General features: G+C 38.2%; 1 protein-coding gene across 1 annotated transcript; it reads right to left on the bottom strand.

The window, feature by feature from the left end:
* Nucleotides 1-3,729: 3,729 nt before the first annotated feature.
* Nucleotides 3,730-5,505, bottom strand: LOC130738093 (uncharacterized). The gene has a single exon (XM_057590000.1). It carries the CDS (start codon nt 5,503-5,505, stop codon nt 3,730-3,732), a length of 1,776 nt encoding a protein of 591 aa, XP_057445983.1.
* Between the last annotated feature and the right edge of the window lie 8,015 nt (nt 5,506-13,520).

Here is a 13,520-nt window from a genome sequence, read left to right as displayed (position 1 = left end):
TTTTAAATTTTGAATATACATAGATATTTTAGAAGCAAAAGAATAGTTCGTTATCCTTATTGTGCAATTACTTTATCTTGTGTTTGATATACATCATAAGATCGTTTAGAAAAAAAAAACATAATAAGATCATAGGTTCTCACGAAATCATCTGCTTTACTTGGTCTCATATTATTAATTTTTTTTTTGAAAGTCTCAAATTATTGATATTTTTTTTTTTGAAATGATTGATATTATTACATACAAGCACTTTTTTTTCGACGAGTATAAATACAAGCACTTGGAAACTTATTTCTGGGGTAACTTATTTGAGTTTAATGGATATGCACTGACAGTGTAAAATAGTTTTACACAGACATCCAATTGAATTCCGCCAAATCAGAAAATATCTTATTCTTTTAATTAAAATTAAAGTCAAATGTAATTATCTCTCATATGTGGCATGCTTTGATTGGATGACTGTGTAAAACTATTTTACACTGTCAGTGCATATCCATTAAACTCAACTTATTTTGGGTTAAATATCACTTCGTTATGCTTATTGCGCAATTACTTTATCTTTTGTTTGATTTAAATAATAAGATCACAAAGTCCTCACGAAATCATTTGCTATACTTTATCGCGTTATTAAATATTAAATTAAGTATGTTTTTTTATTTCAAAATTTCACTTTTTTTAATAGTCGTTTGCCACTGTTAAATGATTATGTCGATAACGAAGATTCAGAATGTGGTGGGCATGAGCTCAGATGAAATGGAAAAAGAGATCCTAGTAAGTGCCAAAGTGGGGCACAATGCCCATGTGTGAATTGCCTATCGGAGTTAATTGCAATGTAAGTCTCACATTGTTAATGAAGAAGAAAAAAGATTAAGTAAAGCTATTGGAGAAGTCTCAAATTGCTTAAATTAGTGAGAGGTGAGAGAGTTTAAAACTATATATAGGGATCTCAAGCTTCTTGTTTCAACACATCAAAACACCAAAGCACTAGCATCTAAAAACATTTAAGTTTATATTTGTGTTTTCTTTTTCTCTTATACTCTTATTTTAGAGTATTGTGAGATGTAGTTCAAATATTCACTTTGGAGAGTGTAGATGTACTGAGGTCATGGAGTAGTTGAGAGTGAAGTCTATGTGTTGTAACAACTTTTACACATAATGTTTATTCTCTGGTTGTCGGTTTTGACAACAGCCGTGGTTTTTTCTCCAATTTTGAAGTTTGCACGTTATATTCTCGTGTTATTTATTGCGCTCCTAATTTATTTTACTTCTTCAGCTGTGTTATTTCCTAACAGTACCAAGCATACAAGCATTGGGTTAAGTAAGCTTTTTAGTGCATGTACAATATGGTCGGTGTGAACAATAAGAATTTTTGAGTTGTAGATTGATATATAGACACATAAATATAAATAAGTAGTGGGGATAAATAAAATAAATAAAGTGTTTGTTTTGGTACTTTAAGTCAGATTAATGCGTGCACTAGAAAAATTCGCTGGTTTCGCGTCGGTCAATTTTCTCATTTAGCGGTGGTTGTAACCGCCGCTAAATGGACTAGCGACGGTCATTAAATTTGGCGCTACAAAGCATGTAACACCCTCTAAACCCCACATAAATATTATAGATTAAATCAGAGTAAAATGCATAACACAGAGGGTGTCACACTTATTCTCCAAAATCATGAATCAAAACACCTGTCATGCTCAAAATAAATATATAAATTTCTAACTTTAGTGTCATAACATCTTATGCATAGCACAACGGATTTATTTTCAACTCTAAAATTAAACATAATCCAAGAATGAATAAAGAGAGTTCATAAAATAACTCTTAACATCAATGTACAAAGCTAAACGTTTTCCCCGTGTTACATAACAGAGCATAACTCCCCTAACTAAACCATAAAAGAAATACTAGCTCCTCCAACTAACCCTTGCGAGAAACTCCACTGTCCTCGGTACCTGAGCTGTGAGACCCAAGTTTTTAAGAATAGAATAAATCGATAAAATTTTTATTCACGATTAGGTTCGATGTAACGTGAAGGAAAACTGAACAAGTATTCATCAAATGGAATAAATTTATGAAGGAGAAAGTTCAGGAAAAGGCTAAGGACAACATTAGAATCGATATAAGTTATAGCGCAAGTAATATTCTCTTATGCTTAGGACAAGTGCATTTAGTAAACGACTAATTTACCCTTAAGAACACGATAGAAACTAATTCCAAAAATCTTCATAGAAATGTTAGAACTTCTCTTAATCCTTTCCATGACAAGCGTTTCGATACGAAACCCTGGAATGTACGAACGTCCGATTCTAAATCTCGAAGGTTTGCCGAAACTAAATCCCTGATAGCTCAAGAAACTTGAAATAAACTGTCGATGAAGACTTTTTCTATTCGGAGCTTCAAACGAAGATTCCACACGCGTACACTCATTTCTTTCGAAGTTTCTAATCTTTCTTCAGAAAGAAGTTTTCTCATCTGACGTCAACTGCAAAAAGTAGTTTTCGGGTAAAATAGATTTACACCGACTTTGAATCATTTATCTTAATTCTGAGAAACCTGTTTCGAGTTCTGGAATTCTGTCGCCAGAACCTATCTTAGAATTCACAGAGGAATGCACAGGAAAAACCGGAATCGCGAAATTTTCATTTTCCCTCGTTTTCCATCTTCTATAAATAGCATGAAAATAAAACATCCTCACCATTCTCTTCACCCAAACCCGCGAGCTTGAAGGAGGAAGGAGGAGAAAAAAATTTCGCCGTTTCTTGCCTGATCGTCGCACCGGCAGTTGCTACGCGTAGACCTCGAGGTATTGATGCTATTCTTTACCTCTGATCGTAAATTCTGTCGCTTTTCTCTATCTCTTTCTGTGCTCAAAGTTTCGAGCTTTTTGTAAAACTGTCCAAATAACTTGATTTCTCTGACAAAACCTATTCTCTACTAACCCAAGAGCACGATTATCCAGTTGTTATTCGCCGAATCTCGCCGAATCGCCGCCGAGCTTCAATTCTGCTCAAATACCCATTTTTCGGCTAAAGTTTCGCCCTTTTGACTTAAAACTCTCGACTGAGCTTAGCGCCAGTAGGATTAGTTTTCATAAACGTCGTTGGTGATGTCCCCATCCAATTTGTTTTTCGAAATTCCAATTTTGAATTTCCGAGCTAAAAACACTGACCAAAATACCCCTGCGTCAGTTTTCGATCCGATAATTTTTCCGAGCTTTAATTCGCCTTAGTTAAGACTAATGATAACCTAGGAATCAAGTTTGATCGAAGAAAAAGCGCCGGAACACATTTTCATGTGTTGTAGCCGAGAGCACCCTAAGGGGGGGAAGGAAAATTTCCTTTTTCGAAAACTCGTTTTATCGCGTTAGATTATCGTACTTCGGAGTTTATAATGCTTCGTGTAACCTTAGTAATTATTGTTTGCTGAGTTTCTGACTGATTGTGATTGAATTCTGTGATTTCGCTCTAAGGTTCGTTTGAGGAATTCCGTGGAGCGGAAGGAGGAGATCGTGAAGGAACGCTGCAGGAACGCACTGGAGGAACTACAGGTGAGGGCTACTCACTGAATACTAGCTAATGCTTTAGGTGTCGACGAATTCGACTTGATTTATTGTTTATGCACTTGATTGTGATTGACTGGGAAATGTTTTCTAGAGGCTTCGGCCGAGTGAACTAATTGAGACGTGAGTCTCCGTTTTCTGAGGCATCGGCCGACATTGTTGATTATTTATCGCTTGGCTTTTTTAGATATGACCATCCTCATGCTTGTAGGGTTTAGATGTCCCAATTTTTGATGCCACAACTTTGCTTCATCTTCCTTTGATACTAGGCACACTAAAGACATAGCCTTGTTCTGTGGAGACCACATGTAGCAATTGTCTTTGGATCTCACTCCAGTGATGACAACTTCCCCATTCTCATCAGTAACTTTGCAGCCAGCTTTGTTGAATGAGACATTTAGATCCAAGTCACACAGTTGACTTATCCTAATCAGGTTAGCAATTAAGCCTTCCACCAGTAGAACATTACTCAGATTTGGAGAACCACCACTGACAATCTTTCCGGATCCCTTGAACTTTCCTTTAGCACCATCACCAAAAGTGACATAGCTGGTTGAGTGTGGTTTGATATTGTCTAGGTACATCTTCACACCAGTCATGTGCCTGGAACATCCACTATCAAAGTACCAATCCTCCTTAGAGGATACTCTCAGAGAGGTATAGGCAACAAGTGCAGTGACATTGTTCTTAGGTTTCCACTTTCTTCTCTTTGAACTGGCATAGATGAGTATCTGAGTAGCCTTCCAGTATTGAGGTGCTCCATATAGCCTGTAGCAATAGGGTCTTATGTGTGCATGCTTACCACAGTGATGACATCTCCAGGTTGAACTTCTCATTTTCTGAACCTGAGGATAAGAGTAAGGAATCTGCCGATACCCTTGTTGAACACCATGTTGTGACATTCGATTTGATATCTTGAACTCAGTCTTCTTCTCTGCAGGAATGAACTTGTTACTGATTTGTTTATTTTCTTCTGATGTGGGGTCTTCAGTATAGCCTAAGCCTGTCATATCCCTTGCAGCTTTTCCTGTTTCCAAAATCAATTCAAACACATCAGTTCCTTTATTCAACATACGAACAGATTTTATCATACCTTCAATCTTTGAATTCAACACAATGACTTCTTCTTGAAGTTTGCCATTAATGATCAACAAATTTTGTTTCTCAATCTCCAGATCCTTGACAACTCCTTCTAACTTCTTTCCTTTTTCACAAGCCTCCTTCCAGTTATTGAATAGAAGTTTGTAGGTTTCAGCAAGTTCCTCCTCAGATATTTCACCATCACTTGAACCTGTTTCAGAGTTACACTTCATAGTAAGACCCATGACTTGAGGTTCATCTTCCTCTTCTGTATCATCATCAGACCAAGTTGCCACCATCCCTTTTCCTAGCTTCTTTAGATAAGTTGCACATTCTGCTTTAATATACCCATATCCTTTGCATTCATGACGCTGGACTCCCTTGTTTTTGTTGGATTTGTCTTCTTCCTTGTTTCTGCGTGCAAAACCAGAATTTTTTCCAATGTCAGACCGCTTGTCTGGCACATTTGGTCTAGTTTTTCTTTCAAACCTCCTCATAACTTTGTTGAACTTTCTCCCAAGCAGAGTTATTGCCTCAGACAGATTTTCATCAGACTCTTTCTCACTTGCATCATCATCTTCAGCGTTTGACACAAAAGCTATACTTTTATTCTTCTTGTCTGACCTTTCATTCAATGACATCTCAAAGGTTTGCAGAGAACCAATTAATTCATCAACTTTTATGCTGCCAATATCCTGAGCTTCCTCAATTGCTGTCACCTTCATGTCAAATCTCTTAGGTAGAGATCTGAGAAATTTTCTGACTAGCTTTTCTTCAGATATTTGTTCTCCAAGGGCAAATGATGCATTCGCCATGTCTCGCACCCTCATGTGAAATTCAGACACAGTTTCATCCTCCTTCATCTTCAGATTCTCAAACTGAGTAGTGAGAAGTTGAAGTCTTGACACTCTCACCCTTGTAGTACCTCCATGTGCCACTCTGAAGAATTTCCCAGGCATCCTTAGCCACAGTGCAGGTATTGATCAACCTAAACATGTTTTTGTCCACTCCATTGAATATGACATTCAATGCTTTTGAGTTTGCTAAAGCTTCATCATCTTCTTCTTTGGTCCATTCTTCCTCAGGCTTTAATTCAGTGGTTGAAGTTCCTTCTTTGTCACTCTTCACTAGGTGCTTCCAACCTTTGACAATGGATTTACATGTCTTGCTGTCAATGGATCTCAAGAATGCAATCATTCGTGCTTTCCAGTAGTCATAGTTAGTACCATCCAAGATTGGTGGCCTATGAACAGATCCTCCTTCCTTGTTGTTGTTCATAATACCAAAACTATCTCCCTAGATCTCACCCAATAATAGAACAGGGGTGCTTGGCAGGTGTAGGACGAATGTTCTACCAGATGTCTAAGACATCTTGTACAACATTACACAAATCACAGTAAATATTGCAACAAGATAAAAGACTGAAAAGATAAAATCACACACAAGATTGTTAACCCAGTTCGGTGCAATACCACCTACGTCTGGAGGGTTTTCACCCAAGAGAGATAATCCACTATTATAGAGAAATTGTACACAAAATGTCTCACAGGAACTGCCCCAGTTCAACTACCTTTTCTACCTAACTCTACCCGTGGAATATTACTCAGGTCTCCCCCTAAGTATGAGAACACCCTCTCACTCTCTCTCACAATCACTGCCACAGTGATTGAACTCAAGTTTGAGTTACGAAGACAGATCTAAAGATCACACAGTAACAACTCAACTCTTAGCTCACCACAATTGCATAAAGTTGTTAAGAGTACAAGAACAGTATGAACTCGATAAAAACCCTAATACAATGATACGTTCTCTACCTAGTGCCTAGGTCTTGGGTCTTCATATGTAGTCTTTCAGGCCTTGTCTTCATTTGGGCTTGAAAGAGCACACGGTCCATACACAGATACTGGAAGTTGTTATTAGAAACAACCAAGTAACAAATCAGCACATGATCCTCAGTCAATCAGTAATTAAGGAGATTCCAACTTCCATAAATAGATTCAAATCAAACCCCCTTGAACCGGGTTTGATTACACACGGGAATATTCATTGACGGCGCACAGAAGCTTCCAGAAAAAACCTAACTTGAATAAAAATCTTCACAGATAACCAAATAACCAACTTATAGTAGATACTTAGGGACAGATGTCATAGACAAGATGTTACAACATCGGGTCCGACAAGTTGGCACATACATACTTAGCTAAAATGCAGACAACCAAACAAAGGAACAACACTTTCTTTTTGTGATGATTGAACGATGAAGCTTATAACATAAACTGGGTTTCTCCTGAAATTCAAGTGGTATAATAAGTTTAGTTTTTAAGGAAAATGCTTCTATAAAAATTGTTATGATCAAAATTAGATTTTAAAAACGTTATGATGCGTTTGAACTTAACAATCTCCCCCTTTTTTATAATGACAATTTTTATTGAAAAGGATAGAGGTTAGTTGACTATAGTTTTTCCAAGGAAATTATAAACTCCCCCTGAGTTCAATTCAAAAAAATAGAATTTGAGATGTGTGTTCTCATTAGCTTTCATTTCATAAGTGATTAGATCTAATCTCTGCTCTCCCTGAGTCAGATATTCTTATGTAAATGAGATATTGATTTTCAATTTCAATTTTCAACTTTAAGGATTAAAACTAACATTTTCCTTTTCATTATTTTTCCACTTATACTTCTTGTAAGGTTTTCCCTTTTTCCTATACTTTTCTATACGTTCTCCCCTTTGGCATTATTAAAAAGAGTTATAGGGTATGGCCAAAAGCGGTATCAGAGCCTAAGTTAACATGCATAGTATGGATATAAGTGTGAGACAAACATGCACTGCATAGATAACAACTCAAACATTAAACATTGCAATAAGGCAAGTAGCAACATAGGTGCAATAGATCAACAATTAAAACTGTTTTAAAAAGAAGAGAGTGGCCATTAGCCAAAATGCTTCAGGATTTGCTCAATCTTGAAAGTGAGATCGAGGAAGAGATGGTTGATATGATTTCGATGGTTCTCGAAATCCTCTCTATTGACAAATTTATTTGCCAGAGGTTGCTCTTATTGAACTTCATCATCATTCTTTTCTTGATTGCCTGGTTCTTCATCTTCATCATCATCATCAGTGAGGATAATAGACTGTTCAGCAGCACAGTCCTTTTCAAGTTGGACAGAACATTCTCCTTCTTCAAGCAATGGAGCCTTGCCCTTAATCACATGAAGCTTCTCTGGATGCAGGATGATCTCTGGAATGTTGGTTGGCAGGAGCACAAATATCCAGTTGCCCAAGAGAAAAATCAGGGCTGATATCCGATTCAGCACAGAGAATGGCATGGTGCCCACATATCCTTCGGTGGCGCACAAATTCCATTGTTCCCAGTCAGGGACCTTGCTTGCTTGAAGTTGAAATACATAGCCCACATCTGAAGGTCTTTTCCAAGACACAGAAATTTGATGATCTTGAGCTTTCTCAATGTGCTTTGTCAGCTTATCCTGGAATTCCTTGAATCCAGCCTTGGTAGTCTTTGCACTGCGTCTCCGTTTAATAGCAGATGACATGAGCTTCTGAAGACGCCTCTTTCTCACTTGAGAAAGGGAAAGAATAGTACCAGGCTTTGAAGATTTTGGGGTGCTTGTTTCCGGTGTGGAGACAGGACGGTTTTCAACATTGCTTTGAACAGGTTGCACAGTCAGTGTGGAGTGTGGCATGGAGATGATTTGAGATGGTTGAGGAGAGGGAGTGTTTTCATTGGTTGTTTTCACATTTGTCCTTTCCTCATCAGAGGAATCCATGGTGAGAACAGGGCAGAATCTAGGTGAGTTGTGAACAATGGGTTGCATAACTTGTGGTTCTTCAATGTTTGTTTGTGGGGAGAGTGGTTTTATAGGCTCAATGGTTTTTGGTGTTGGTGTTGAACGGTGTTGGTGTTGTGGAGTGGCAGGTGTTTGTTGTTCATATGAATCATTATACAAATAATTAACAAATTCTTGATTTGAAAGTTCAGTAGGTACCTCTTGATAGGGAAAAGTGGTTTCCTGGGAGTTAGACAGTCTGGTGTGAAATGCAATGTCTTCATCACCCAGTGGCTCATCAGGTTCATCTGCTAGGATTTTCCTCTTCCGGTACAAAGGTTGTGAAGCCTTTTCAGCAAGTTCTTCCTCAAATTGCTTCCTCAAGCGTTTAAACTTCTTCTTGGGTTCTGCAGGCTTATTCGCAGGAGACCCTTTCCCATATCGGGTTCTGGAAGCAATTGGATGAGACTGAGACTGTACAAGTGCTCCCCCCTTAACTATTATGATGGACCGTTCCTTGGTAGGGTACGATGCAATCCTCAGAGCCTTTGGAACATTCCTCTTTGACGATTCCTTCAAGACTTGATCGGACAGTTCTTTCAGATTTTTCTTCTTCCCTTTGCCAGATTGTTCAGTGGCAATGGCCTTTCCTTTTCCTCTTACAACCCTCTTCTTCTTTGTCAGAAATTCCTCAAGAACTTTCGAATTATCGTAGGAAATATCCATCTTGTTGACATCTCCCAGCTTGATTGGTGTTGGCCAGATGATGTCTTCATTTAAACATGCCTCAGAAGTTACAACCTCTGATGTGATTCCCTTCTTTTCCAGAATCACAGTCAACAGAGATCCAAAAGGAAGATATCCTTGGCTTTTCTCTAGAAAATTCAGTAAATAGCTCCACATCAAGTGAGCTGGGTTAATTTTCACCCGTTTAAGAATTTTGTACAACGCATACCTTGCATGCGCGTTGACATGACTCCTTGCTCCATCCTTTGGCAAGACAACTTTGTTGATCACAACATTGTTGAATTTAACTTCATCCTTGAGGTTACTCACCTCCAAAGACAGGGGATCCTCTTGGTTCTTCGATATACACTTCCAGTCCTCAGCTTTTGACAGGCAGATCGGAGAATACCTTTCTCCGTCGTCAAGGTTCACATTGAGGGCGTCAGCGACATCCTTCGGTGTGACCGTGATGATTTTGTTATTTGCTTTGGACTTGATGGTTTGCCGGTCCACAACCACAACACAATCATAAAACTCCTTCACAAGTGGCACATAAACTTCACGTTGTGCCATATTGTAGACCATTTCCCAGTCTTGATGAAGAAGGTCAGCAAGCCCAACCATCTTTACAAAGGTGAAAACCTTCATATCGAAGTGCCTTGGTGACACAAGAACATTGTCACCCAATTTCTCAGTTTTGACAACTCCCACTTCCTAGAGTTGAACGGATCGTTGTTGGTTGATCCTTTCTGTTTGGCGTTAGATGATCTCCATCTCTACTGCAGTGTAGGTAGCCTTGCCTCCCTTCTTGGAAGGTGCCTTGGAGGAGGTATCAAGAACTCCAGCCACTGAGAATTTTGGAAGATGAAGAGAAATTTGCAGAGAAAGTAGGGTTTCTTTTCTTGGAAGAGAGAGAGAGTGATAATAGAAAATGAGATAACGTGTGGCTTTGTTTCCAAAATCTTTCGAGATAACTTTGATCTCATATGAAATGACGGTTTTGGAAATATGTGCACTGACGGTTTCTTTTGGAGAGAGAAAATATTAAACAAATAATCGTGGTCACACGCGCGTTAAAAGCAGTTTGAATAATTGTTCCGCATTGAATGTGATGTGACTCTTCAGAAATAAACTGTTGAAGCATGTGCCATAGATATGATGACGTTGAACTTTGACAATTTTTCTGCCAGTTGTGATTGAACGATACGAAATTCCAGATGGCTAATCCATAGAACGATGAGATACTAAATGATTCACCAAAGTTGCTGGACGTTGGAGATATCAGACGATGCATAATTTCTGACCTACAAAATAGAAAAACTACATTTTCGTACCTTCAATATGCAGATTTCATATTAATTCTTGCTCTTAAGTCAGCAAATCTGCTTTCTAATAATGGCTTCATGAGAATATCAGCAAGTTGATCTTTAGTGTGTACATGGATATATCAATATGTCCTTTTGCCACAAGATCTCTAATGAAGTGATGCTTGATTTCAATATGCTTTGTTTTGGAGTGCTGAACAGGAATCTTAGCTATGTTGATTGCGCTTGTGTTGTCACAAAGTAGAGGTATACTGCTCTCATGGATATTATAATCTTCAAGTTGATGTTTTATCCATAGAAGTTGTGTACAACATGAGCTAGCTGCAACGTATTCAACTTCAGCATTTGATAGAGATATGGTGCTTTGTCTTTTACTTGTTCAAGAGACTAGACAGTTCCCTAGAAAGTGACATCCTCCACTAGTGCTCTTTCGTTCAATTTTATCTCCAACGTAGTCAGCGTCGCAAAATCCTGTTAACCTGAAATCACCACCTTTCTCATACGAGACCAAGATTAGAAGTACCTATTAAATATCTAAATATTCGTTTAACTGCACTAAGGTGTGATTCTTGAGGATTTACCTGAAATCTTGCACATAAGCAAACACTGAACATGATGTCTGGTCTGCTGGACGTTAGATACAGAAGTGATTCTATCATTCCTCTGTACGATGTTGGATCAACTGGTGAACCTTCATCATTCTTGTCCAGAACGGTGTTTGGATACATGGGTGCGCTCATTTCATTTGATTTGTGCATATTGTATTTCTTGAGCATGTCCTTGATGTATTTTGTCTGATTAATGTAGATCTTATCTTTTTCTTGCTTGATTTGTAGACCCAAAAAGAATTTCAGTTCTCCCATCATACTCATCTCGAATTCACTTTGCATGAGTGGAAAATTCTTTGCACAGTTTGTCACTTGTTGCTCCAAATATGATGTCATCAACGTACAGTTGTACAAGAATGTAATCATCTTTCAGTTGTTTCCCGAAAAGTGTGTTCTCGATCTTTCCTCTTGAGAAACCGTTCTTCATAAGAAAGCTGCTCAAACGATCATACCATGCTCTTGGGGCTTGTTTTTAAGCGTATAGAGCTTTTTTGAGTTTAAACACATGATCTGAAGTAGACGGTTCTTCAAATCCTGGGGGTTGCTTCACATATACTTCTTCTTCAATTACTCCATTTAGAAATGCAATCATACCATGCTCTTGGGGCTTGTTTTTAAGCGTATAGAGCTTTTCTGAGTTTAAACACATGATCTGAAGTAGACGGTTCTTCAAATCCTGGGGGTTGCTTCACATATACTTCTTCTTCAATTACTCCATTCAGAAATGCACTTTTGACATCCATTTGATATAGTTTGATGGGGTGTTGGCATGCAAAAGCTAGAAGAATGCGAATGGCTTCAATCCTTGCTACATGAGCAATTGTTTCTGTGTAGTCAATTCCTTCTTGTTGGTTGTATCCTTGAGCTACTAGTCTTGCCTTGCTTCTAGTAACTTTTTCATTTTCATCCATCTTGTTTCTGAAAACCCATTTGGTACCAATAATTGATTTTCCTTTGGGTTTTGGTACAAGTGTCCAGACTTCACTTCTTTCAAACTGATTTAGTTCTTCTTGCATGGCTAGAATCTATCCTTCATCTTCTAGAGCTTCATCCATGGTTTTTGGTTCATTTTCTGAAATGAATGCGCTGTTGGATTCTTCTCTGAACGCTGATCTGGATCTGACTTTTTCTGATATACTGCCTATGATCTACTCCGGTGGATGATTTGACTTGTATTTCCACTCTTTGGAAGGGAAATACCACTTGAGGTCATTACTTGATCAGATTGTTCTGGAGTAGACGTTTGAGGAAGAGAGGACAATTCTTCAGGTGTGGTTTCAGATGGTTGAACCTCTTAGGAAATCTCTTCTTCTTCTCGATCTGATAGATCAAGATTTAGAAGGTCTTTTTCTAAACGATCAGTGGATTCAGTTAAGTGATCATCAAACTTGACGTTGATAGATTCCTCGACCGCTTTTGTCATAGAGTTGAAAACTCTATATTCTTTGGAATGAGTGAAGTACCCAAGAAGAATACCTTGTTAAGATTTGTCGTCAAATTTTACAACGTTGTCCTTTGTGTTGAGAATGAAACATTTACAACCAAAGGGATGGAAGTACGATACGGTTGGACGTCTTCCTCGCCATAGTTCATAAGGAGTCTTCTTTAGAATGGGTCGCATGGATATTATGTTCTGAATGTAGCATGCGTGACACCCCCTTCCCCCTTCCTGAGTGACGTCAACTCAGAGAGTGGAAAGAAGACGACACAATTTTTTTTTTTTTTGACTAACATCCTTAAGTACATCAAACTTTCAAATCTCAAATCAACTTGTTCTCGGGATTAAAGCGGAATATCAAAATCCCCTTTTAAACTTCAAAATCAAGTAGACAAAGTCTATCATGAAACACTCTGAAACCTAGTTCTACATCCTTACATTTAACTTTGCTTCCTAACTGAGTCCTACACGAGTAAACATTTCTGTGTAGTCAATTCCTTCTTGTTGATTGTACCCTTGAGCTACTAGTCTTGCTTTGTTTCTAGTAACTTTTCCATTTTCATCCATCTTGTTTCTTAAAACCCATTTGGTACCAATAATTGATTTTCCTTTGGGTTTTGGTACAAGTGTCCAGACTTCACTTCTTTCAAACTGATTTAGTTCTTCTTGCATGGCGAGAATCCATCCTTCATCTTGTAGAGCTTCATCCACCATCTTTGGTTCAATCTCTGAAATGAATGCACTATTGGATTCTTCTCTGAACACTGATCTAGTTCTGACTTTTTCTAATACACTTCCAATGATCTTACTTGTATTTCCACTCCTTGGGAAGAGAGATTCCACTTGAAGTCATTACTTGATCAGACTGTTCTGGAGTAGACGGTTGAGGTAGAGTGGACGACTCTCCATGTGAAGTCTCTGATGGTTGAACCTCCTTTGAGATCTCTTCTTCTTCTTGACCAGATAGATCAATATTTTAGAAAGTCTTTTTCGA

Source organism: Lotus japonicus, chromosome 1, assembly GCF_012489685.1.
Source record: "Lotus japonicus ecotype B-129 chromosome 1, LjGifu_v1.2".
Classification (NCBI taxonomy): Eukaryota; Viridiplantae; Streptophyta; class Magnoliopsida; order Fabales; family Fabaceae; genus Lotus; species Lotus japonicus.
The sequence above is the reverse complement of the archived record's forward strand: the minus strand, read 5'-3'. Positions and strand labels throughout refer to the sequence as shown.

Coding starts and splice junctions, on each gene's coding strand:
- LOC130738093 (XM_057590000.1), bottom strand. CDS start 5,505: ATGAAGGAGGATGAAACTGTGTCTGAATTTCACATGAGGGTGCGAGAC.